The following is a 27,585-nucleotide window of genomic DNA, read 5'->3' on the forward strand; positions in this document are numbered from 1 at the left end:
TCCCTCAAAAACGTATCTAATTCTGTTGAAATTGAGAATCTAATTTGAGGTTATTCCTCTTCCCTCCCCCCACCCCCCAAAAAAAAAGCCCTATTTCCTTAACCATTCTCATTTAAAATTTCTGATATCTGAAATCCTGCTCACTTCTGCACACTTTCAAGGGTAGTCAGTAATATTCTTTGATTAGGTGACCAGTGCTGTGCACAGTACTCCTAACAATATATTCAGTGGCAAATCTCAAGGCATTTTACAAATGGTTGAGGGGGAAGTAGAGGAATGGATGCTGAATCACAGAGAGATTAGGGTAGCTGGCCAAAAGATGGGTTTTGAGAAAATTCTTGGTGAACAGGCACAAAGGTTTAGGAAGGAAGTTTGAGAAAGTGGGCAAAATGATTGAAGGTGCTACCAGTAGTGGGGAGACAGGAGTGGGAATGCAGAGAATTCTGAAGATCAAAGTGTGGGAGGTGATCCAAGACTGCAGGAAGTTGCAGAGATAAGGTGAGGGAGTGGAGGGATTGATGAGGATTTTAAATTTACTATTCATTGGGTGACATTGTAGGTTGGTGGGAGGCAGGGTGCAGTGGTGGGCATGCAGCACCTAGTGTGGGACAAGATATGAGCAACTGCATTTTGGACAGGTTGGCATTATCATATGGGAGGCCAGCAAGGAGGACATTTGTGGAGAAACCAGTTGAGGTGACAAGCATGGATAAGAGCTGGCATGTTGTGGAGATGGAAGTAAGTAATCTTGGTAATAAACAGGAAGTGGGGATTCAAGTTCAGCTCTGGGATGAACATTGTGCCAAGGTTTTGCACAGTCTAGTTCATATAGTACCTGACCAACACTGTGCACAGCAATTTTGCAGTATCATTGTGCTAATGCAACCTAATAGATTATTTGTCCATTTTTCACTGCAGCTTTGCCTACTGTTTCATAGATTTATCCACTTGGATCTATTTCCTAATCTCACTTTCACCTACATGTTGTGTTTTACTTCCTTGCTAATTCTTTCACAGTTAAGTTGTATGAAAAAAAGGGGGGGAAAAAACCACATGGTCCATCAAGCCTGTTCAAATAAGATGTAGTTCACTTTACATGCACATCACTCCACCCCTGGGAAAGATGGGAGGGTGGGGGAGGGGAGTGGAGGAAGTGTCAATTTAGGTAAAACTCTGGGAAATTGCTTTGACACTCAAAGGTGATCAAGCAAGCTCCATGAGACTGCAGTAACATGAATAATGACAGCTACTCCCTGACTTTGCTTCCATAATTAGAAATGTCCTTGGCACTTGGGAACTCATCCATCAGCCCTGCAGTGAATCCATACTTGCTGCATGTTTCGGTAGTCTATTCCAGAGGTCGATGACTCTCTGAAAATAAATACTTCCTGCTATCCAACCTAACTGTTTCTGTATTTTATATCTAATACAACCCAGTTCTCCCATCCCTATTAACTAAACAGTTTGCAACCAGTTGGTCCACTTACAATATTCCAATCCTTCTGAACCTGGTTGCACTGTTTATTGTCTGGCATGTCTCCTATCTTGGTATTCTCTGCAAAACACTTGCCAATCCTCAGAAATCGCTCATAAATTGTTAGCTTCACTAATTAGTCCTGTCTCCTTTTTAAGACTTGTGGGTGCAAGTTTTCTGGACTGTATTTTAAAAGCATCTAATCATTTTATAACTGCTTCATTATTATTTGCATACTGTCGAGCTCCTCCCTGCCACTCCTTTTGGGCAACTCCCTTTTTCGATGTAAACAGTTGAGACAACAGTGTCACCACCTTATTTTTGTCCCTGGACATACAACATCTGTCCTGGACACTGTACCCCTGAAAAGGCCCATATGGGTGGGGAAACTCTGGTTGCCACCTAATCAATTCAAGAGTAGATGGGCAGATACACTAATCAATAAAATCTTCCTTACATTGTTGGAAGAAGTCATTCCATCCTGGAAGGTCAAGTCATGGAGTCCACAACAAACATCATTCTATAAAACTGAAGACTGCAACCTACTGGCTGGTTTCCCTGAATTTCAACCAGAAGATGGAACCTGCAGTTGGAATAAAAGTGGTAATATGCTGTCTGGTACTTTTCACTTGATTTTATAACACAATTAGAATTCTTTTATGGAAAGCAGCAAACCTGTCCTCCTATTATTGGGCTCCCTTAAAACCAGAGAGTGTAGCACAGCATAGGAGCCCTATATCAATCTGCAGGATTAAACAACTGATCTTAAACAAAAGTGTCAGTGGAGCTATGCTTGGTGGTGAACCCATCTATATTTAGAAGAGAGAGCTTATCTTGGCACTGACATCTATCAGCATGAAAGTCTTCACACTGGAGACAGATCTGGGGAAGTTAATTCAAAGGATGCAGTGCCAAAAGTGCTAAACAACTTTTGGGGGATTCCCCCACTTCCTCACAAGACTTGTCTGACCGGATCAGAATCCTGCTACAAATATTGAGGCATAGGAGGGAGGATAATTTTGGCTATTGATCAGTCAGTTTAACATCAGTTGTGTGCAAACACTTTAAATCCATAATTCAAGATAAAGTTAGTGAGTATTTAGAGATGCATGAGATAATCAAGGGCTGCCAACATATCTTTGGTAAAGGTAAGTTGTGTTTAACAAATTTAATTAGAAGTCTTTGAAAAAGTGATGTAAATCAGCTAATGTATCATGCACATATTTTCAGAAGGCATTCGATAGTGTCTCTCGGCTTGTTGCAATGATTCAGTCTTATTAGGTAAGAGGAAATGTTGCAGCATAGATAGAAAATTAGTTAACAAAGGGTTTGGGATAATGGATTAGAGTGTAACCCATGGGGTCACTCTAATCCATGTGCCCACATTTGTTCTTTTTATATATGATTTACACTTGGGTATAACAAATAATATTCATCCCACTTAAGTGCTAAACAATGACTATCTCCCACAAGAAAAGGTCCAATCACCACCTCCTGACGGCACCTCTATCACTGAATCCCTCACCATCAGCATCCTAGGGACACCAATGACCAGAAGCTTAACTGAACCAGCCATATCAACATTGTGAGTATAACAGCAGGGCGAAGGCTGGGTCCTCTTCTATGGACAATTCATCTCATGACCTTCTCCATGCCTCTCCACCATCTACAAAGCTTTTCGGGTGTAATGGAATACTCACCTGGGTGGGTGCAGTCGCAACAACACTCAAGTGCGATACTATCCAGGATCCCACCACTGAACTTAATAACCAACCTCTCTACTAACGTCGCACTGTGGTTGCAGCAACTCCCAGCCACACAGCATTCTGAGAATTGCAAGAGTAAGAGCGAGAATTTGGGGGGAGAATTCAAAAGAGCATAGCTGTAATAGCTGAAGGCTCTGCTACCAGTAGTAGCTTAGGAATAGGGGTGAATGTACAGTAATCTGGACTCAGAAGGTGTGAGCTGGAATATTGGGCTGGAGAAGGTTGCAAAGGATAAGGTGAGGGATCTGTCAGTGAGGATGAAGATTTTGAAATTGATGTTCGATTCTCCTGCGGGTAACTAACTTCAAAGCAATAAAAACAGACTTTGTAGAAGACAGCAGTAAGAGGAATAGCATTAATTGGTGTGAAAGGTACAGCAAAATTTCAAACCTTTTTTGAGTGGGACTCTTGACAATCCCTGTGCTAACTTCTAAAAGTTACCCAAAGGAAAATAATGCTATTGTTGTAGGCATTTAAAAAAAAAAAGAATATAGTGTTACATTTTTGAGTTTTACAATCTATTATTTTCCTTGGGTTCAGTGCCACAGACCACTCCCGTAAGTAAGCCCCAATGCTCTCTGATCCAGAGTGCCTTTGCCTGCCCAATATCTAGGCAAATGTAACAAGCCCAGGGGTCCAAGCAAAGAATCATCTGAATTTTGGCTTTAATGGATATAATACATGCCCTTTATGTGATTTACTTGTCTTCAGATTGTGGAAGAGGTAGATAATGTAATGCATATAATTATCAGGGCTAGAGTGATCTCCTGGACTAGTTTCGATCGCCTAAGGGGTCGGAGAGGAGTTTCTCTTTTTTGTTTACCCCCAAATTGGCCGGGGTTTTTGTCTTTTTTTTTACCTCTCCCAGGAGATCACGTGTGAGGTGGGGAGTGTATGTATTGTGTACACAAGATATCACAATTGTGTGGGACAGGCTGGATGGACTAGAGGGACTTTTCCTGTCCATTGTTCATTCATACATACCATTCAAAATCCTTTGAAGATATGTTGGCATACAATTGTTTGTTTTCTTTCAAATTTGACTGGTTTGTGGCCTTTTTTTAAAAAAAAGTTTGCATATAGCTGAATTATATAATTAATAAAATTGATTCATAATTAATACATTTGCATTTCAGTCAATTAGGTGGAAGAAATTTGAACTGAATTTTAAACACTGAATAAATTTGAATCAGGTGCAAAAAAGTTAAATTGAAGTGGGACAAATTAGCTCAGTATGACGCAGAAGGTTGTATCACTGACATCTGAAGTGTGATGAACATTTGAGGAATGATAGATGGGAAGTGTACAAATACACGTAGTTTCTATAATATTACGGGCACTTTTTTATTAGTTCATGGGATGTGGGTGTTGCTGGCAAGGCCAGCATTTATTGCCCATCCTTAATTGCCCTTGAGAAGGTGATGGTGAGCTGCCTTCTTGAACCGCTGCAGTCCATATGGTGAAGGTTCTCCCACATTGCTGTTAGGTAGGGAGTTCCAGGATTTAGGAATGGCGATATATTTCTAAGTCAGGATGGTGTGACTTGGAGGGGAAAGTGCAGGTGGTGGTGTTCCCATGTGCCTGCTGCCCTTGGTCCTTCTAAATGGTAGAGGTCGTGGGTTTGGGAGGTGCTGTAGAAGAACTCTTGGCGAGTTGCTGCAGTGCATCCTGTGGATGGTGCACACTGCAGCCACGATGCGTTGGCGGTGAAGGGAGTGAATGTTTAGGGTGGTGGATGGGGTGCCAATCAAGCGGGCTGCTTTGTCCTGGATGGTGTCGAGCTTCTTGAGTGTTGTTGGAGCTGCACTCATCCAGGCAAGTGGAGAGTATTCCATCACACTCCTGACTTGTGCCTTGTAGATGGTGGAAAGGCTTTGGGGAGTCAGGAGGTGAGTCACTTGTCGCAGAATACCCAGCCTCTGACCTGCTCTTGTAGCCACTGTATTTATGTGGCTGGTCCAGTTAAGTTTCTGGTCAATGGTGACCCCCAGGATGTTGATGGTGGGGGATTCGGCGATGATAATGCTGTTGAATGTCAAGGGGAGGTGGTTAGACTCTCTTGTTGGAGATGGTCATTGCCTGGCACTTGTCTGGTGTGAATGTTACTTGCCACTTATCAGCCCAAGCCTGGATATTGTCCAGGTCTTACTGCATGTGGGCACGGACTGCTTCACTATCTGAGGGGTTGCAAATGGAACTGAACAAAGTGCAATCATCAGCGAACATCCCCATTTCTGACCTTATGATGGACATTGATGAAGCAGCTGAAGATGGTTGGGCTGAGGAACTCCTGCAGCAATGTCTTGTGGCATTGCTCACGGTGAATCAGTGGATATTCTGGTTTATAGGAATGTTTTTCACGTAATGCACAATGTATTATCAGGGCTACTGATTTATGGTGACTGAATAAATCACATTGTGTGTTCAATACATGGTATTCGGAGGATCAAATTACACTTCTATTTTTGTGTGAAAACCACAAATCAGAGGCCTTTATTATATGTTTGTTTACTTATGTATTTAATTTTTATCTCTAACCTTTTTTAAAGCAGCAAAATTCAGAGCAAGATAGTAGGCAACATTAACCAAAGGTACCTGGTGTTTAGCAGCACTAGGAAGGGGGATGGTTCTGAGGTTTAATGGGATGGGAGGGGGTATATTGGCATTTAGTACCACGATAGTGGTGGTTCTGGGGTTTGGGAGCACTGAAGGAGTATTTGTAGGCTTTTGCAAAACTGGGGGAGGTGTCCTGAAATTGTTAGTGCTGAGGGGATGGTTGTGGTGTCAGATAGCACTGGTTGAGGGTCAGGCCACTGGGGAACATCCTGTGGTTTGGCATTAGTGCAAATAGGGAACCTGTTGCATTGCAGAACAGGGAAGTGGAAATATGAAGAATTCCTGGTACCACTAAAAGGGGCTTCCAGCATCCAAATTTCAAAGAAAGGAACACAGCTGAGCATCCTTTGTGCTTCTCCATGTAGGTCCTAATGAAACTCAAACTTTACTTGTCGAACCTTTTAAAATTCATCTTGTAGCCCCTTTTCAAATCATTTTGGACAAACTAAGAAACTGTGAAATCATACAAAATGACAAAAGACTTTTACCGTTTGAAAAATAATTTTTCTGTAAAGAATTATTCTTTTCAAATTCTAAGTATCTTTCTATAAATGATTGTTTTGCATTGTAACTGTAAATGAAGCACGTTGCTAATCACACTTTAATCTATCTGTGTGTGCCTGTCTCTGTTATCCAGACTACCTCTGTGTGAAGTAAAAAAATAAACATTCTATGTTTGCTTTCATGTTAAATTTTTTATCTCCGGAAGCTTTAAAATCCTTTGTCAAGGCTGGTTTGAAATCATCCAGAAAAACACAAATACTGTTTACCAGCTGAGAAAAGATCTGCAGTTCAACAGAGAATTAAACTTTTGTATTCTGGGATATACTGCACAAACGCAGACTGTGGCTTTGTGGGAATTGCAGATTTAACTAGTAGCTCCCTTCAACTGACAGTGATAGCTGAGGCAAAAATATCAACTCCAGACTTTGGAGACTAGGGCCTCCAAATGAATACGTTAATGAAGGCACGCAAAGCCACAACATGGAATTCCACAGATATTATTTCTTCATTTATTATCTCAATTAGCCTTTTTGAACCCTGAACATTTCAGTTTATGTGAAGGAAAAATAGTAAACCAAAGGTTTTTGAACAAGTAGATTGATTTAGTTTCTGTTTTGTAATTGGTGGATTTTCCTCCATCTGTGCTGTTTCTGAGCTCTGATTTGTTGCAGCTGGAAGGATTTTGGGAAAAAAAATGTGATTTGATCGATTTGCTTTCCTTTTTTAGGTAGGTTCTCCCGATTAGTCATTTAAGATTCAGAATTGTTTTTTTTATATATAGGTCCTTAGTTCCTCATTGGCAGTTTTCTAGCTGCTTTTGGTTCATATGCTCCTGACCAGATCAGTTCTTAACTTTGAATCAATCAACAAAATGCATTATCTTAACTATAATAGGTAGGAAGTGCGCAAAAATGTATGCACCTAGTGACGACGATGTCACCAATAGCATTTTTCTAACAACAACTTGCATTTATATAGTGCCTTTAATGTAGGAAAAGGCACTTCACAGAAGCGTTATCAAACAAAATTTGCCACCGAGCCACGTAAGAAAACATTAGGACAGGTGACCAAAAGCTTGGTCAAAGAGGTAGGTTTTAAGGAGGAGAGAGAGGTGAAGAGGCAGAAAGGTTTAGGGAGGGAATTCCAGAGCTTAGGGCCTAGGCAGCTGAAGGCATAGCTGCCAATGGTGATGTGCAAGAGGCAAGAATTGGAGGAGCGCAGAGATCTTGGAGGGTTGTAGGGCTGGAGGAGGTTACAGAAATAGGGAGGGATTTGAAAACAAGAATGAGAATTTTAAAATTGAAGCGTTCCCGGACCGGGAGCCAATGTAGGTCAGCGAGCACAACTGTGATAGGTGAATGGGACTTGGTGCGAGTTAGGATTCGGGCAGAGTTTTGGATGAGCTCAAGTTTATGGTGGGTGGAAGATAGGAGGCCGGCCAGGAGAGCATTAGAATGGTCAAGTCTAGAGGTTGCAAAGGCATAGATGAGGGTTTCAGCAGCAGATGAGTTGAGACGGGAGGAGACGGGCGATGTTACGGAGATGGAAGTAGGAGGTCTTAGTGATGGAGCAGATATGTGTTCGGAAGTTCATCTCAGGGTCAAATAGGGCACCAAGGTTACGAACGGTCTGGTTCAGCCCCAGACAGTGGCCAGGGAGAGGGATGGAGTCGGTGGCTAAGGAATGGAGTTTGTGGTGGGGACTGAAGACAATGGCTTCGGTCTTCCCAATATTTAGTTGGAGGAAATTTTTGCTCATCTAGTACAGGATGTTGGACAAGCAATGTGACAAATCAGAGACAGTGGAGGGGTCGAGGGAGGTGGTAGTGAGGTAGAGCTGAGTGTTGTCAGCGAACATGTGGAACCTGATGTGTTTTTGGGGTGCACATGCAGATAAGAAATTGGAAGGGTTAAGGATAGATCCTTGGGGGACTCCAGAGGTAACGGTGCAGGAGCAGGAAGATTGCAGGTGATTCTTTGGCTATGAATGGATAGGTAAGAATGGAACCAGGCTAGCACAGTCCCACCTACCTGGACGACGGAGGTGAGGCGTTGGATGAGGATGGTGTGGTCAACCATGTCAAAGGCTGCAGACAGGTCAAGAAGGATGAGGGGGGATAATTTACCACGGTCACAGTCACATAGGATGTCATTTGTGACTTTGATAAGGGCTGTTTCAGTACTGTAGAAGGGGCGGAAACCTGATTGGAAGGATTCAAAGAGTTGCGGAAAAGATGGGCACGGATTTGGGAGGTGCCAAAGTGTTCTAGGACTTTGGAGAGGAAAGGGAGGTTGGAGATGGGGCGGTAGTTTGCAAGGACAGAGGGATGAAGAGTAGTTTTTTTGAGGAGGTGGGGTGATGAAGGCAGATTGAAGGGGAGGGGGACAGTACCTGAGGAGAGGGAACCATTAACAGTATCAGCTAATATGGGGGCCAGAAAGGGACGTCGGATGTTCAAAAGTTTAGTGGAAATAGGGTCGAGGGAGCAAGTCTTGTGGTCAAGATGAGCTTGAAGAGGGCATGAGGGGAGAGAGGAGAGAAACTGGAGAAAGATGCGAAATTAGCACTTGAGCAAGGGGGAACCGTAGGGGAGGTTTGGCTTGGTGAGCTGCGGAAGGGAGGGAAGTGGCAGAGGCAGCTGAACGGATGGTCTCAATCTTAGTGACAAAGTAGTCCATGAGCTCCTTGCACTTGCTGTTGGAGGTGATGATGGTGGAGGAGGCAGGGGAGAGGAGTTTAAGAAGATAGTTTGTAGTGGAGAAGAGAAACAGGGGGTTATCTTTGCATTCCAGGATGATCCTGGAATAGTGAGCAGTTTTGGCAGAGGAGAGTAGGACCCGATAGTGCTTTATGTGGTCCAGCCAGATCTGGCGATCAATGGCTAAACCAGTTGTCCACCATAAACGTTCAAGTCTGCATCCCTTGGACTTAAGGGAGCGAAGATGAGGGCTGTACCAGGAAGAACGACCAGGGTGAGAGAGAGTAATGGTTTTAATGGGGACAAGGGCATCAAAGGTGGAGGTGAGGGTGTGATTGAGTAGATTGGTAGCTGAAGAAATGTTGTGGTGAATGGAAGGCCAAAAGCTAGACAGTTGGGAATTTGAAAGTGCTGTTGTAAGTGATTGGGGGAAGAGTTTTCTTCTCAGAGGCGAACACAGGGATTGGAAGGGGGAGAGGGGATGTGGGTGGAGAGTGATAGAAGGAAATGATCAGAGATGGCTTTATCTGTGATTAACACGGTGGGAGTAGAGAGGCCACGTGAAATGGCAAGGTCGAGGGGCTGGCCATGAATTATTTGTAGGGGAGGGAGAGATTAGAGGATAGGAGGGCAGTGAACTCAGAGGAGAGAGAGCACAATGAGTTGAGATGGAGGTTGAAATCACCGAGGATGAGAAGGTGCAGAGGCTGAGGGAGGAAAGCAGTGAAGATATCCCGGTGAGAAACTTGGGAGTGGTACTTGGGTGGGTGGTCAAGAATGGCGATTTTAAAGGAGGTGAGAGGGGTGGAACACGGTGAGATGCTCAAAGGAGGAGAAGGTGCCAGAGGAATAGGAGGGCAGACCCTAACACGAACTGCTAACCCCAACAGTATAAGAATTATCGATAGATATGTTTAAAACTTAAAACATTGAATAGCAATACTGGCAAATCTGACAGCCAAGGGGATGGATCAAAAAAAAAGTGAAATGAATGCCACTTTATTTTCTGTGGTGTTACAAGCATGGGGTCAAATTTTCACTACCTGCTCCTGTGGATATAGGGAAGGGAGCAATCCATACATGTACATTCAAAAATGGTCAAGGGCAAAAAGGAATCAACTATTCCAACAGTATATGCAATATATGGTGTATAATCCTACCTCCCATGTAAACATTACTGATTGCAAATATTGAGAGCTGCTCCAGACTCCAAGGGCCTTAATTTCCCTTTCACCTTGTTCACCTTTATTGCTTTCTGTGTCCCTTCTCGAGTTCCCTTCCCTTTTGTTCTTTCCTGCCCTCTCCCTGGTGCTGCACTTGCTTGAAGACAGTTTAATCTTCCGGTTCTGACGAAAGGTCTTCGACCTGAAGCGTTAACTCTGTTTCTCTCTCCACAGACGCTGCCCGACCCGCTGAGCCTTTCCAGCACTTTCTAGTTTTATTTCAGATTTTCAGCATCCGCAGTATTTTGTTTGGATTTCTGACCTGTTCTTCCGTTCCCGGTTGGTGCTAAGGAAGTGACGCAAAGCCGGAAGCGGCGGGGAGTTTGGCGCGGTTCGAGAGCGAACTCGAACGTCTGTCGGTTGGGGAGTGCGGACAATCCTTTTTAAACATTTGAAGCCGGCGGGGCTCGAACCAAACGGCCGCCGCCCCGTCTCCTCGCGCCATGCCCCCCAAACACCCGAAGAAAGCCGCCGTGTCTGACTCGGAGGAAAGCGCCTCTCCGGCCAGGTAAGAGCGGGAAAGGACCTAGCGGTGGTCTCGGCGGCCTGCCTACCACCGCAGGGGGCCGGAGCCGGGAGCCGGGAGCCGGGCCCCCGTGCTCGGTGTTTACTAACAAGCGGCTTTAAAGAATGTTGCTCGGGCCCGCCTGAGTGGAGAAAGCCGCATCGCTCTTCACTTCACTCGCCTCTGCTGGCTTCGTTTTAATGATGGGTCTTAACTGCACTCCAGCCGCTGCACTTCATTGTGTGAAGCGCCCTTTTGGTGTGATTGCGGCGCTCAGTATTGATTTGTTTCTGTCTCACGTTAGTGCTGCTATTGCCATGACATGGCTCAGAAACCCCCTGCGTTGGAGCAAATATGTACCTCAAGCCCGCTTGTGCTGCTGTGACAGTTAAAAAGAGCATCGCCAAGTTGCAGCAGGCTGTCTGCTGCTAGCTTCTCCTTCAAAAACATGATGCTCAGAACGTGTGTTTAAATGAGGGATAATCAATAATATCTCAAACACCGTATAATCCACCATTGATTAGCACCAGTCTTTTAACTCTTCGAATTTCCCTTGAAAAAAGACTTGCATTTATTTAGCACCTTTCATGACCTCAGGATGTCTCAAAGCACTTTACAGCCAATGAAGTACTTTTGAAGTGTTGTAATGTCGGAAATGCAGCAGCCAATTTGCGCACAGCAAGGTCCCACAGTCAGCAATGTGATAATGATTTAGTGATGTTGATTAAGGGATAAATCTTGGTCAGGACACTGCGGAGAGCTCCCCTGCTCTTCTTCAAAATAGTCCCATGAAATCTTTTACGTTCCCCCGGAGAGGGCAGACGGGGCCTCGGTTTAATGTCTCATCCAAAAGATGGCATCTCTAACAATGTAGCACTCTCTCAGTACTGCACTGGAATGTCAGCCTAGATTTTGTGCTGAAGTCTCTGGAGTGGGACTGCATCTATAAAGAGAAAAAACAGATTGACATTTCAGTCTGATGAGGGTTACACATCTGAAACGGTATAACCTGTCTTCTCTTTCCAGATGTTGACTGACCTGTGTATTTCTAGCATTTGCAGCATTTCATTTTTATTGTACTGTACTTAATTTGAGCTAGTGCTCCTGGTACACAGGATTGAAATACCAAGAGCCTGGGACTCCTTAACAGATTTTCTTTGCAGTATCGGTTAACAGCCCTGTTTGGCCATTTTCTTGTTTGTAAATAAGAAAGTAAATGACATAATCTGATAATGTAATCGCAAAGTGTTCCACATCATTTTCCACACATGCCCAGTGAACTAGTGCACTTGCAGTTGACATCGAATGCGCGGTGTTTTTACTGGAAACAGATTGGGCTGTTCCAAGATGGTTTTTCTAATCTAACCTGCAGGTTTTCAAATTGGGGCATGAACCTGAGGCAATCTCTTGGGATTGGGGTGAGGTCATCAAATTTGTTTGAGTTGGCCAGATTTATTGTGCGCTGTGAGCACAGTGTCTCAAATTCAGTGTCTTTCTGTATTTGTAGATTTATTAGCATTAGATTTATTGTACACTAATAAACGTTTTCTGCAATGACAGCACTTTCTCTTGGGGTAGTTGCCATTCGTTTGGAAGTTATGGGAGGGATCCTTAGAAGTCTATCAATATTTGCAGGTGATCTTCTACATGCAAACATTCGAAAACCCCTGTAACCAATATCCTTTAGTGCAATAAAGGTATCATTATCACAAACTTAAGATTTTTTTAGGTTAATTCTTTGTAAATATTTTGTGTAGTCTCATTTATTTTCATTGTTTAGTGCAGTGCTGTGTAATAGTCAAATATTTTGAATCACAACTGAACTCTAGTCCAATTTATTATCCTGCAGTTTCTTTGTTGTATTTGAAGTATTTTACTTTTTGGGCACTCAGAATAATAGGTTACAGCATGGAAGGAGGCCATTCGGCCCATCAAGTCCACGCTTGTTCTATGCAAGAGAAATCGAGCTAGTCCCACTGCGCCGCCCTGTCCCCGTAGCCCTGCAAATTTTTTCTTTCAGGTACTTAAGGAGTTTCCTGCAGCATTCAAACCAAATCCACATCATATAAAATACACATCAAACATTCTTAATTCCTACTCAGTATTACTGTCAAAAATTCTAAAATTTGTACTGATTTATTTGAAGTATATTGACACAGTTCTGGCTTTTCAAACATTGTTACCCATTTGAAGGGTATACCTGGCTTCTCGTGCAAGCCACGCCCCTCATAATCAGTGAGTGTCATCTTGGATTACCTGGTCCAGGACTACTGATTTGATGGGGCAGAAATTGCTCATGAAATAACGGAGAGCTCAGTAGCTCTCTGCATCGTTAGTGGTGAAATGGAGGAGCAAGTTCCATGTCCGTGTCCGGAACTTGGTGCTATTGGTTCACCAGTGATATGACAGCTTCGAATTAAAGGAATATCAGAGAAATCATTGAAAAAGTGAAAACTTACGTATCTGCCCAGCTGGAAAGTAACTAATTAAACCACCAAACAGGTACACTTAAAAATACAGGTCCAAACTAAGTTTTAACAGCGTGGTAAGTCTTAATGACTGCCAAACAACTAAAAATTAACTTTTAAAAATGTGGAGTAGCATTACTCCTTATTTTAATAGTTTTTGATCATTACAAAATTTTCCATTTTTAAATTAAAAAATTAATTTTCTTTTTACTTTACCCTTCTGTTTAATTCAATTATTTCTTATCCTTTTTTCCACTGTCTGTAGCTGTTTTTACATTGATTTGCAGTGTACCTTTCACTTCCTGTTTTAAGGCTCCAAGCCTGCAGAGACAGTGAACACAGCCTTTCAAAAATGCTGCAATCTGATTGGTCTAGGGGAGAAATCAATCCTCTGGCTTCTCCCATGGGTCCTAGTTTCGCTTGAACTGACGTGGGCTCTTCTCCGCTTCCTATTCGAGGAAGTACCCGGCGAAAAGACTGGTAAATTAGTGGGTTGGTATAAATCTATGGAGCGGTGAGCAGTGTTGGTTCGCCCCTCCAAGCAATTTCTGCCCCAACTTATTTTGCAGTAATGCTGCACATTGGAATTTATATAGAATGCCCTCTATCAATTCGAATTATATCAAATAAATATTGGAAAGAATGAAACATTGTTTTTGGCCCCCACCACCAATTCCATCTCCTTATCTGGCCACTGTCTCAGGCTGAATCAGCTTGTTTGCAACCTCAGTGCCCTATTTGACCCAAAGCTGAGCTGCCGATCCCCTATCCTCTCCATCGCAAAGACTGCCTACTTCCACTTCCATAACATCGCCCGTCTCTGCCCCTGCCTCAGTCCATCTGCTGATGAAACCTCATTCATGCTTTTGTTACCTGCAGACTCGACTATTCCAATGCTCTCCTGACTGACCTCCCATCTTTCACTCTCCATAAACTTGAGCTGGCCGTATCCTAACTCTCACCAAGTCCCAGTCACCCATCACCTCTGTGCTCGCTGACCTACATTGGCTCCCGGTCCAGCAACCCCTCACATTTAAAATTCTCATTCACGTGTTTAAATCCCTTCATGACCTCCTGATCTCTGTTACCTTCAGCAGCCCTGCGGCCCTCCGAGAATTCTGCGTTCCTCCAACTCTGGTCTCTTGTGCATCTCCCACTTCCTTCGCCCAACCGTTGGCGGCTGTGCCTTCAGTCATCTAGACCCTACGTTCTGGAATACCCTCCCTAAATCCTTCCAGTTCTCCATCTATCTCTCCTTTGAGACCCTCCTTAAAATCTACCTTGTTGACCAAGCTTTTAGTAACCTGTCCTAATATTTCCTCCTTTGGCTTGGTTTCAATTTTTGTCTGATTACCCTCCTGTGAAGCTCCTGGGGATGTTTTATTACATTTAAAAGCGCTATATAAGTTGTTGTTGAGTACTAGGCAATACTATACAGATAAAACAATATTGCTATACAAACCATACAGAATCCATTAAAGTGTTTACTGCTATTCCTTCTGTAAAGTAGCCAACAACACCAATAGTCTAATCTCTATAGCAGCAATATCTTTGATTCAATGGTGTCATCCTTCATGGGAATATACCTAACAGGCATTTGTTGGGGAGTTCTTCTTTTTGACATGTTTAGAATGAGAAAGTAATTGGACAATTACAGGCACCACCAAGTTTTGCAGATGGACAACCTTGAAAGGGAAACTATCATGCTTGATTAAATCAAATATCGAAGGAACTATTTATTTTACATGTGACAATATGACCATGTTACAGATTTTGAGTCTGCCTTAATTATTCTCTTGGGTTCACTCTTGTAATTGGTCCCTGCACCTTACATTCAAGAGTGAGCCTATACTACCCAATGCCTACTTATATATTAGCGTAACCTGAGGTGTAACAATAGTACCTCCTTGTGATCGGATCTCTCTCGCACGTGCGCTTCTCCAATCTTTAATAAGTGGACCACACAATACTTTAGTGAGACGTAGCATGGAATAAGTGATTGGATAGGCTAATTTTTCCACATTTTTTTTTTCATTACCACTTCCCGTAACATACAAAACCATGCTACACAATCCCGATTGGCGGGCTGGACACTTTTTAGAATTTTCCTTTTTCTAGTCAGCCTCTCAAACTGTAAAAAATCAACTGGTTGTATCCTGCCAAGGTCTGTGTCTTTGTTACAACGAACCTTCAACTTTGGTCCCTTTGTCATTTTAATTTCTGTGTTTGCACAAAGTGGGGGATGGGCTGTCCTTCCAACTTCTTTGTTGATTGGCTGGCTGACGGGCCTACCAATTAAACCAGTTTGCCCCACCCGCCCCAGTCCCCAGAAGGCATTCTCGGCAACAACCTGAATTTATATACCGCCCTTAAGTATAAATATGTTCCAGATTGCTTCAGAGGTGCAAAGGAGATATTAGGAGGTCATGAGCTTGGTCAAAGAGGTGGGTTTTAAGGAAGGTTCTAAATGAGGTGGACGGAAGGCCTTGGAATTTAGGTGGCTGAAGGCTCGGCCATTAATGATAATAGCTGGGGATGCATAACAGGCTGGAATCGGGAACAGAATTTATGGGGGATGTGGGGGGAGATATAGGGCTGAAGGAGGCTGGGATGAGACCATGAAGAGATTTACACATGAGGATCAGATTTTAAAAAAAATTGAGGTGTTGGAAGACCAGGAGCCAAAGTAGGTGAGCACATGGATGTGTGAGTGGGACCTGGCGCGGGTTAAGTTACGGGCAGCAGAGATTTGTGTGAGCTGAAGTTTACGGAGGGTGAAGGATGGAAGGACAACTATGAGAGTATTGGAATAGTCAGTCGAGTCTGGAGGTGACAAAGGCATGAATGAGCTCAGTGACAGGTGACTGTGATAGGGGCAAAGGCAGACAGTGTTACGGAGCAGACAATCTCATAATAAGTATGCATGACGTTTGTCCGACCCAACCTCGGGCGTGAATGTGTGTGAACGCCCCTTAAAACTTACCTCTTTGACCAAGCTTTTGATCATTTGTCCTAACATCTCTATGTGGCTCGGTGTCAAATTTTGTTTGATAACGCTCTTGCGAAGCGACTTGAGACTTTTTACGACGTTAAAGGCGCTATATAAATGGAAGTTTTGTTGTTGCCTGATAGGATTTTGAAATGAGATAATGAATTACCTGTTGTCGCTGGTCGTTATGAAAAAACAGGAAGCATATTTGGCTTGGTTGATCTGGTCTGAATGCACCTGCTTCCAGCTCTAGCTGTACAATAGATTTTAACGCTTTGTGGGCACACTTTAAGCACAGTCATCTCAAAATAACTCATTCCCCAATCCTTACCATAGTCAAAAAAATTCAAAATAAATTGTGGCACTCCCTGACATTAAAGTACATTATGCAGCGACTGCTTACTAGAGACAGGTGAAGTGCTTCTGTTATATACTTATGATATAACTTGCAGTTGAATTGGCAGAGTGTTTGCACAGCTGTTGACTACCCTGCACTCTTCATATGCATTTTAAGCCATTCAACTGGATCAGAGTCCTTTGGCAGCTGTTCTGCGTACAGCAAGATCCCAACAGCAGCAAGGAGATGAATAACCAATTTTTTTTTGGTGGTGTCTCATGCAGCCACCAGCAATCTCGATGTAAACCTGCTGGATTTGCTGAATGCAGCCTCCTGGATGATCCAGTTTAAGAAAACATTATAAAGCGTTAACTTTTCTGTTCTCTCCACAGATGCTGATTTCTGATTTAAATTTGTGTATCATATCTCGCTTAAGTCTGAATCTTAAATGTTTTGAAAGTGGTATTTCATGCTGCCAGGTATTGCAAATGACTTACATGAAGTTTGGTTGCAAGAAAGAAAGCTGTCTGATTTAATTAATTTGTTAGCAGAGGTGATAAATCACAGCAATCTTTGAACATTTACACTTGCTCAGAAGCGTTCTGACAGTCTCTCTAGTCCCTCAGCATTTGTGAGCAGTCCAGTGTGGATGCAGAAATAGTCTGCTTCATCCCACAAAATGTAGAATCAGACATGATTCCCCAACTGCCTAAATTCCTTGGAGACCCCAAGCAATGACAATGTATGGCTCGACAATGTCTGGCATTGTGACTGCGCGGCCCAGTCCGTCTGGCGTTGTGACTGCGCGGCCCAGTCCGTCTGGCGTTGTGACTGCGCGGCCCAGTCCGTCTGGCGTTGTGACTGCGCGGCCCAGTCCGTCTGGCGTTGTGACTGCGCGGCCCAGTCCGTCTGGCGTTGTGACTGCGCGGCCCAGTCCGTCTGGCGTTGTGACTGCGCGGCCCAGTCCGTCTGGCGTTGTGACTGCGCGGCCCAGTCCGTCTGGCGTTGTGACTGCGCGGCCCAGTCCGTCTGGCGTTGTGACTGCGCGGCCCAGTCCGTCTGGCGTTGTGACTGCGCGGCCCAGTCCGTCTGGCGTTGTGACTGCGCGGCCCAGTCCGTCTGGCGTTGTGACTGCGCGGCCCAGTCCGTCTGGCGTTGTGACTGCGCGGCCCAGTCCGTCTGGCGTTGTGACTGCGCGGCCCTCTCCCCTGTTGAAGTAGAAATGTATTCCATGCTACCCCCCTGGCAAAAAATGTCCAGTGTGCCCCCAAACCCCCAGCTGAGGCAAAAATCATCTGCCACTGCGCTCCCATCCCAGCTAAGGCAAACTCCCTTGCCACCTAATCCTTCTCTTCCTTTATGACTTCCCCCCCTTAATCCTCCTTCAAATGGAGTAGAGGTACAGATTAGCCATAATCTAAATGAATGGTGCAACGGGCTCGAGGGGCTGAATGGCCTACCCCTGTTTGTAAGTTTCTCAACTTCTCCTTCCTCTTTGCACTTCCCTCTCTCACCCCTCCCTGCTTTATCCTTCCTCCTCTTCCTCCTCCTCCTGAAAAATACCCCCTGGTCTTGACTCCGCTTGTGCAGTGTTGCGGGAGATTGACCAGTTAAAGAAAATAGATAATGGTGCAGAATTTGCCCCCAGCCCCATTTAAAATAAAAGAAATATATATATATTTTGTCCAGAGACCAGCAGGGTCTTGGATTCTGCCAGTGTCATAATTTATCCATCATCTAGGAAGCTCGAGAGTCTGTCTCGGATTGACTTTTTGTTATCATTTTAAAGTTAATTTCATTTTTCATATGGAGAAATATCTTGTCTGCAAAGAGGGCAGTGACAGCAATCAGAGGCAGGAACCTCAAATTTGGGAGTCAGCTCAGTTTGTAAAATATTTACGTGTAAGTTGATCTCTTGGCTGACATAGCACCATTCACATTTTCAGTTAGTGCCCAAAGTCATGGTAGATGCGGTGGGGAAGGCGCAGTCCTTCACATTTCCTGGTCAGAGTCATAAAGATCCAGCTCTATTTGCAAAAAGTGATGTCGGGTTTTCCTCACTGCAACCAATTGGTGCTTCTCACTGAGACGTGGGCATCCTTTCCCCGAATCAAGACCCAGTGGATAATAACCTCAGTGCAAGAAAGTCATGTACATCTTGACTAAACTAGAAGGGATTTTTCAAAATCTGGTCCCATTCCTAGTCCATTGTCAACAGCTGCTCTGTACCCCGACAGTCAATCCTCACGTGACTTTTACACACCAAGGACCTGGAGCATGCCCGCCTCTCTCTCTCTTTACCACATCAGGGTAATTCCAAAACTGTGACTACATAACCAAAGTCCAGCTGGTACCGACAGGGGACAAACAGCAGTACATAACTAACATCACTGCCACTGTGGAATTGGTTGTCTGCAACCCAAGCAATTCAGAAAAGATCACTCCATACCAGAATATGCTGCATTGTGTATGCAATATCCTGTACTCTGTATACTGTGAATTTAATATATGAAGAACACTACAATAAAAAAGTATCCATTGTTCTGGATTGATTGCATCAACGCACTATCTCTTGCACTGGAGAATCGAACTCTGTAACTCTTAATTCCTAAAAATAAATTGTTACTGATAGCTGAGTACCACAGATAATCAGACGAGTCATTTGTGAAATGTGAATTGACCTCTTTATCATATGTATTCTGATATTTTCAGACATGACCACCAAGATGCAGACTTTGTCTTGCTGTGTCAAAGCCTTAAGTTAGAAGAGAATGTGAACGAGAGGGCTTGGAGGATTTGGGAGTCAGTGTCAGCACTTTTGGAGGACAGCATTGTATTAGTAAGTATTTTAATTTGTTTGACATCTCATTTTGGACTCTGACGTTACAGATTTATGAATATCTGCATCTAATCTCTAATTGGCTGCAGTTTAAGTAGTGTGTGTGTGTTAATGTATGTGTTACCTACATTTTGGTAATAGTGAAAACTTTGATCTTTTATTGAAGGTAAAGCTCCACTTCTAATTAACTGGTAAAAATTTGTTTTTTAAATCCATGGCCTCTGCCCATCTTAACTCCAGTCTTGTGTCCCATCCCATGCCCTTCTTTCCTCTAACTCTGATCTGTGCATTTCCTGTTAGGATAATCCTTATCCTTTTTAATAACAGATTCAAAAAGCTAGAGACAGTAATATGTCTGACAATTAACTACATTAATTATTGTTTCAAAACATTCATCTTAAGACTACATACAGAACAGTACACGCAGTCCTACGTCTAGAAAAGTACGTGTAAAGAACTTCCCGGGAATCGTGAGCGATGCCAATCCAGGCCTGTTCACGGTACCTCGCCTTGAAGGTAGCTAAAGTCTCTACTGAAGTTTGCTTCATATCTCTTTTTATACCTTTTAAAAAAAAAAGCATTCATTGTCTAATTCTTGCTGAGGTTAACTTTGTTGGATATTTTATTACCCTTAGGTTATCAAACATGCAATGATAGAGGCTTCCTGTCCTGGTTAATATCCTGGACAATACTGCCATTGTCTAAGGTTTCATCCTATAGCTTTTGTCCTGGGGTGTCATTGTGATCAAAAGATAAGATCTGCCAGCGCACAGGTCAAACTAACTTTGATTTACTCGTGTGGTTTAACCATAATTGCTACATAAGCTGTTCTGTCTTCATTCTGTATCAAAATAATGTAAAAACATATCTATATTCTTACATCCCACCCTCCCTCTGTTGTACCATAAGTGGTCGCCGACTTGGCCTCACTATCCAACACTTCCTCCCGAGATTTTCTTACATTACAACAGAGACTACACTTCAAAAGTTCTTCATTGGCTACAAAGCGTTTTGTGACTGTCGTCGTGAAAAGTGCTATATTAATGTAAGCTCTTTCTTTAAACCCCTCTGACTCACTTCCTCTTCTCCCCACCTTTAAAAGCCTTCTTAAAACCTGTGTGTTTGACTAATCTTTTGATCACTTCTAATGCTCCCATCACTGTTCAGCATCCATTTCTCCTTTGTGCAACTCCTTAGTACATTTTCTATGTTAAAGGCATCCTATAAATGCAAGTTATGATGTTGCAGTCTAATCACGTAATGTTTGGAGCACACTAGCCTGTTATTATCATTGTATGTTACAGCACAGAAGGAGGCCATTTGGCCCATCATGCCTGTGCCGGCTCTTTCAAAGAGCTATCCAATTAGTCCCGCTCCCCTGTTCTTTCCCCAGAGCCCTGCAAATTTTTTCCCTTCAAGTATTTATCCAATTCCCTTTTGAAAGTTATTATTGAATCTGCTGCCACCACCCTTTCAGGCAGTGCATTCCAGATCATTACAACTTGCTGCCTTTTTTAAAAAAAATGTTTCCTCATGTTGCATTTGGTGCTTTTGCCAATCACCTTAAATCTATGTCCTCTGGTTACTGACCCTTCTGCCACTGGAAACAGTTTCTCCTTATTTACTCTTATCAAAACCGTTCATGATTTTTGAACACCTCTATTAAATCTCCTTTTAACCTTCTCTGCTCCAAGGTGAACAACCCCAACTTCTCTAGTCTCTCCGCGTAACTGAAGTCCCTCATCCCTGGTACCATTCTAGTAAATCTCTTCTGCACCCTCTCTAAGGCCTTGACATCCTTCCTAAAGTGTGGTGCCCAGAATTGAACACAATGCTCCAGCTGAGGCCTAACCATTGTTTTATAACAGCTTAGCATAACTTTTGGGTAAACCAAGGCAGTCTATTCCAAAATTATATGCCTTTTATAATCAAGTTGGCATAGGGGACCCATGTATAACCCTTGCTATACAAACATGTTCTCATTGCTGTTTTTGAAGCTTATGGCGATTATACAGTGATGAATGTTTCCATACCTTGACAAAAGTGATTTCCTACTTTTTGTTCTTGTTTTGTTGATTGGTATGCTCCATTGACCTGTTCCAATGATCTGTCAGTGTTTTATGGTTGAAATATCATTTTCAATCAACTAATATAGTGAGGTCTGTTGGATGCCTGCTAGACTCAAGCTCATTATATTATACTAGTGGATCTCCCATGACATTACTCGCAGTAAGTCAGATTTACAAGGGCAGTGCCCCATATAGTGCACAATGTATTGTTGAAGAAAGAAAGATTTGCATTTGTGCCTTTCATGACCTCAGGACATCCCAAAATCTGTTTTGGTGATGTTGGTTGAGGCATAAATATTGGCCAGGACACTGGGGAGAACTCCCCTGCTCCCTTTGAAATAGTGCAGTGGGATCTTTTATATCCACCTGAAAGAGCAGATGGCGCTTCGGTTTAATGTCTCATCTGAAAGACGGCACCTCCGACAGTGCAGCACTCTCTCAGTACTGCACTGGAGTGCCAGCCTAGATTTTGTGCTCAAGTCTCTGGAGTGGGACTTGAACCCACAACCTTTTGATTCAGAGGCGAGAGTGCTACCACTGAGCTATGGCTGAGTAAGGTGCAGGTGTGTTCCTTTTAATGGTCTGATCAGAGCACTGTCCGTTTTTAGCATGGCGGCCTCAGACTTGCAGCCAACTGATTTGGCTGTGTAGCTTAGCATCCTATATATATTTTGTTAATTGCTGTTTTGCAGTCATATGACATAGTCATCCCCAGATATCTCTCATCCTTTTCCTGAGCTAGTTTGAGATATCATAGAATCATAGAAAATTTACGGCACAGAAGGAGGCCATTCGGCCCATCATGTCCTTGCCAGCTGAGAATAGAGCCACCCAGCCTAATCCCACTTTCCCGCATTTGGCCCATAGCCCTGCAGGTCACGGCTCTTCAGGTGCACATCCAGGTATTTTTAAAATGAGTTGAGAGTTTCTGCCTCTACCACCCTTTCAGAGATGAGTTTCAGACTCCCACCACCCTCTGGGTGAAAATGTTTTCCTCATTTCCACTCTCATCCTTCTACCAATCACTTTAAATCTATGCCCTCTGGTTATTGACCCCTCCGCTAAGGGAAATAGGTGCTTCCTGTCCACTCTATCTAAGCCCCTCATAATTTTGTACACCTCAATCAAATCACCCCTCAGCCTCCTCTGTTCCAAGGAAAACAACCCCAGCCTATCTGATCTATCATCATAGCTAAAATTCTCCAGTCCTGGCAACATCCTCGTAAATCTCCTCTGCACCCTCTCTAATGCAATTACATCCTTCCTGTAATGTGGTGACCAGAACTGTGTGCAGTACTCAAGCTGTGGCCTAACTAGTGTTTTATATAGTTCTAGCATAACATCCCTGCTTTTATATTCTATGCCTCGGCTAATAAAGGAAAGCATTCCATATGCCTTCTTAATCTCCTTATCTACCTGTCCTGCCAGCTTCAGGGATCTGTGGACATGCACTCCAAGGTCCCTCACTTCCTCAACACCTCTCAGTATCCTCCTATTTATTGTGTATTCCCTTGCCTTGTTTGCTCTCCCCAATGCATTATCTCACACTTCTCTGGATTGAACTCCATTTGCCACTTTTCTGCCCATTTGACCAGTCCATTGATTTCTTCCTGAAGTTTGCAGCTTTCCTCCTCACGATCAACCACATGGCCTTTCTTCGTGTCATCCGCAAATTTCTTAATCATGCTTCCTACGTTTAAGTCCAAATTGTTAATGTATACCACAAAAAGCAAAGGACCTAGTACTGAGCCCTGCAGCACCCCACTGGAAACAGCCTTCTAGTTGCAAAAACACCCGTCAACCATTACCCTTTGCTTCCTGCCACTGAACCAATTTTGGATCCAATTTGCCACATTCCTTTGGATTCCATGGGCCTTTACTTTTTTGACCAATCTGCCATGTGGGACCTTGTTAAAAGCCTTGGTAAAATCCATGTAGACTACATCAATTGCGCTACCCTCATAGAACCTCCTTGTCACCTCCTCGAAAAATTCAGTCAAGTTAGTCAGACACAACCCCCCCTTAACAAATTCGTGCTGACTGTCCTTGATTAGTCCGTGCTTTTCTAAGTGACAGTTTATCCTGTCCCTCACAATTGATTCCAATAATTTGCCCACCACTGAGGTTAGGCTGACTGGCCTGTAATTACTCTGTCTATCCACTCCCTTTTTAAACAATGGTACAACGTTAGCAGTCTTCCAGTCCTCCAGCTCTATGCCTGCATCCAGTGAAGTTTGGAAAATGATTGTTAAAGCCTCCATTATTTCCCCCCTGGCTTCTTTTAACAGCCTGGGATACATTTCGTCCGGCCCTTTCACTTTCAAAGATGCTAATCCCCTTAATACTTCCTCTCTCACTATGTTTATCCCATCAAATATTTCACACCCCTCCTCCTTAACTTCAATCCCTGTATCATCCCTCTCCTTTGTGAAGACAGATACAAAGTATTCATTAAGAACCATATCCACATCTTCCGCCTCCACGCATAGTTTACCTTTTGGTCTCTAATAGGCCCTACTCTTTCCTTAGTTATCTTCTTGCTCCTAATGTATTTATAAAACATCTTTGGGTTTTCTTTGATTTTACCTGCTAATATTTTTTCATGCCCTTTCTTTGCTTTCCTAATTTCCTTTTTAACTTCACCCCTGCACTTTGTACACTCCTCTAAGCTTTCAGTAGAATTGAGTTCCCAGTGTTTATCATAGGATTTCTTTTTCTGCCTTATTTTACCCTGAATGCTTCTTGACATCCAGGGGGCTCTAGATTTGGCAGCCCTTCCCTTTTTCTTTGTGGGAACATATTTACCCTGAACCCCTTGAATCACCCCTTTGAATGTCTCCCACTGCTCTGACACTGTTTTACCTTCAAGTAGCTGTTTCCAGTTTTCATCTGCTAAATCACTTCTCAGCGTAGTAAAATTGGCCTTTCCCCAATTGAAAACTTTAACTCCAGATCTGTCTTTGTCCTTTTCCATAACTATGCTAAAACTAACTGTATTATGATCACTACCACCAAAATGCTCTCCCACTGCTACTTCTTCCGCCTGCCCCTCTTCATTTCCTAGAACTAAATCCAGAACTGCCCCCCTCTCGTTGGGTTTGCTATATACTGGCTAAAAAAATTCTCCTGTATGCAATTTAAGAATTTTGCGCCCTTAATACCATTCACACTGTATCCCAGTTAATATTAGGGTAGTTGAAATACCCTACTATTACTGCCCTATTGTTTTTGCACTTCTCAGAAATTTGCCTACATATTTGCTCCTCTACCTCCCTCTGACTGTTTGAGGGCCTATAGTACACTCTCTGTAGTGTGACTGCCCCTTTTTTGTTCTTTAGCTCAACCCATAAGGCCTCATATGATGCTCCTTCTAAAATATCATCCCTCCTCACAACTGTAATTGTTTCTTTAACCAAAATTGCCACCCCCCTCCTTTTTTATCCCCCTCTATCGCGTCTGAAAACCCTGAAACCAGGGACGTTGAGCTGCTAGTCCTGCCCCTGTTTAAGCCATGTTTCTGTAATAGTTAAGATATCACACTGCCACGTGTCTATCTGTGCCCTCAGCTCATTCGCCTTATTTCCTATGCACCTTGCATTGAGGTAAATACTTTTAAGGACTGCCAAGCTCCTCTTGTTTATTTTCTAACCTTCATTCCCTCTGCCTTCCAGACTCACTCACTAATTTTCTGCCTTCCATTTCCAGCGCCGACTTTATCCCCTCTGAATCCACACTCTGGTTCCCATCCCCCTGCCAAGCTAGTTTAAACCCTCCCCGACAGCACTAGCAAACTTCCCCGCAAGGATATTGGTCCCGGCCCTGTTAAGGTGCAACCCGTCCGTCCCACCTCCCCCAGAACCGGTCCCATGAGAGAGAGAAAGAAAAGGCACGTGGTGGGAGAATCTGAACCAATTACACACATAGGCACTACAGTAAGAAAAGTATGGAAGACAGAATGATGCAGAAATAATATAGAACAGGAGTAACCGCTGTAGGAAAAGACAAAAAATTCTGTGTTTTTCTAACGTACAGTGTTAAAGTTCACCAACTAGTACTGTAATGGATACAGGTCCAAGTTTCCAATTTGGCCCATCCTGAATAGGGAAAGACAGGCCTCTGTAATTGTGCATTTAGACATAAGAAAAAATTGGAGAGGAACTTCACCTTCTTAACACCCACTTGGTGGTTGTCTGCATTGGCGGCAGTCCATCAGCACACTATTCTCTGCCCTCCCACTTGCATAGGCCAGGCGGACTGAAGATGGGGAAAATTTTGGTGTTTGAGGGAAAAATTTCAAGGAATCAATTTCAGTTGCTGAACTGTTCCTTTTTAACCATTGTTTTCCATTTGATGTTTATGACCAACTATTTTAACTGGATTGAGAGAGATTTTTTTGCTGTAATTAATAATTAGCACTTGTACAGTTATGGAAAGTCCAAGCTCTGACTGAGTATCTCTAAGTATAATTTACTGACATGCCTAATGTGGTAATCTGATATACCAGTATGGAATGTGTGTTGTAATGTCTCTAGAAGGTGTTGCAGCACTTTTTGATGTGTATAGTATCCAAACCCATTGAATATAATAATTCCATTCTTGAGAGGTATTTTGTTTTATTAAATCTGTGACTTTTGTGCTTATGAAGGTGAGGAATCTTAGTGTTGGGGAATGGAACACTCATTGTTAGCTGCAAAAAAGATCATGTACATTTATTCAGTATTCCACACATAAAGGAACACCTGAGTGGTTGAGAAAAGGGAGATTTGGACACTGAGCAGAAGTCAAGGAGTTTGACAGAGGGAGACAGAAGGCACAATTGAGAAGTTTTGAAGGCAAAGAGAGTGGTAGTAAGTCAAAGTGACTTTGGAAGAGAATTCTTGGGGGCAGGGGAGTAATTGCTGAAGGTTCAGCCTCCAGTGATGAAGTAAAGGGGGCAGGAGAGGAAGGAGAATCCAGAATTGGCGAGAGGAATGGAGGGTGTGTCTGGGACGTATGGCTAGAAAGTACTCTTGGGTCACCATTGAATGGGGAGATGCAAAGTAAAGTGCTCTCTCTCTTCTGCTCCATAATTGTGCCTCCGCTCCAAGCTCCAAAAAGCAACCCATTGTGATGCATTTTTCCACTTTGCACCCCAACAGCCCTGTGCGCGCTTTCAGATCACCATTGGTGTCAGTTTAAGAACAGTTTTGTGCTGTGAGCCCATCTTCACTACGGGCTGGATTGAGACTGCAGAAGTTCATTTCATGTAGGATTCTTACAGCAAACAGTTAGAGACTTTCGTCCCATTAATCAGGGCTGGTGTTTTTTTTAAATCCTTCCCTCCTGAACTATCACCTTATCTTTTAAATGTAAAGAATCAGCTGTTGTTAAACTTTCCTGCTGTAAGTGGGGGGTGGGGAGAGTCAATAATATCTATTCCAGATAATTATCAGCCAATCTGTTGGTTGGTTCCACTTGAATGATATTTTTTTTGCTGAGCTACATTTAATAACTGCTTTATAAGAATTGATATTCACCACATTAGTCAGTAAGGGTAAGAAGCCCAGAGTAGGAAATTAAAAAGTTGCGGCTGCATAAAAATACAAGAGAACGTGCGTTCCTTAACTACTGCTACTGCTGTGTGGCATAAATTCATGTAATAGTCATACAGTCCAATGCCCTACCATGTCACTGCTGGGTAGTGACGGATCAAGGTCATCTCTTGCCTGCCCTATGTGGGCGAAGTTTTGCTCCTTTATCCAATACATCCCCAGGTCTGGCCTATCTCATGGGTATGAAGAGGTGTTGGCTGGTGTTTGTGTATCCTCAGGGAACTGTCATAACATCATGCATTTGGTGCAGCTCTGGGAAGAAGGGCATTTGACTCTTGGCAGGATAAAGATAGCCACAAGTTTTCACAACTCACTGATTTAAACCATCAAAATCCTTTGGCACGCTCCAACTTGAATTTCAACTTCAGCAGAGCAACACTTTGCATTCTAATTTAATTTGTGATTGAAACACATTTTTTTTCATTCTCTTCACTGGATCTGGGTGACACTATCAACGCTGAATATATTACCCATCCTTAGATGCCCTTAGAAGGTGATGATAGATC

The 27,585-nt window shown here is 43.2% G+C and overlaps 1 protein-coding gene and 1 long non-coding RNA gene across 6 annotated transcripts in view; one reads left to right on the plus strand and one right to left on the minus strand.

The window, feature by feature from the left end:
• The window catches only part of LOC137327118 (uncharacterized), a 44,862-nt gene that overhangs the window by 14,224 nt on the left and 3,053 nt on the right, over positions 1–27,585 (minus strand). The window contains exon 2 of the long non-coding RNA XR_010964356.1: positions 10,219–11,729. This is a non-coding gene — a long non-coding RNA (uncharacterized lncRNA). The remainder of the gene's footprint in view (positions 1–10,218; positions 11,730–27,585) is intronic.
• rb1 (retinoblastoma 1) overlaps positions 10,571–27,585 on the plus strand; it is a 207,374-nt gene continuing 190,359 nt past the window's right edge. For 2 of the 5 annotated variants that reach the window (XM_067992576.1, XM_067992577.1), the window contains exons 1-2: positions 10,571–10,789; positions 19,293–19,419. In XM_067992576.1, coding sequence (XP_067848677.1) covers positions 10,725–10,789; positions 19,293–19,419 — 192 coding nt within the window. In that variant the 5' untranslated portion in view covers positions 10,571–10,724. Of the gene's footprint in view, positions 10,790–19,292; positions 19,420–19,821; positions 19,936–27,585 lie in introns of those variants that run through there. The other 3 variants (XM_067992573.1, XM_067992574.1, XM_067992575.1) reach the window with 2 other exon arrangements.

Source organism: Heptranchias perlo, chromosome 11 (assembly GCF_035084215.1).
Source record: "Heptranchias perlo isolate sHepPer1 chromosome 11, sHepPer1.hap1, whole genome shotgun sequence".
NCBI classification, from domain to species: domain Eukaryota; kingdom Metazoa; phylum Chordata; class Chondrichthyes; order Hexanchiformes; family Hexanchidae; genus Heptranchias; species Heptranchias perlo.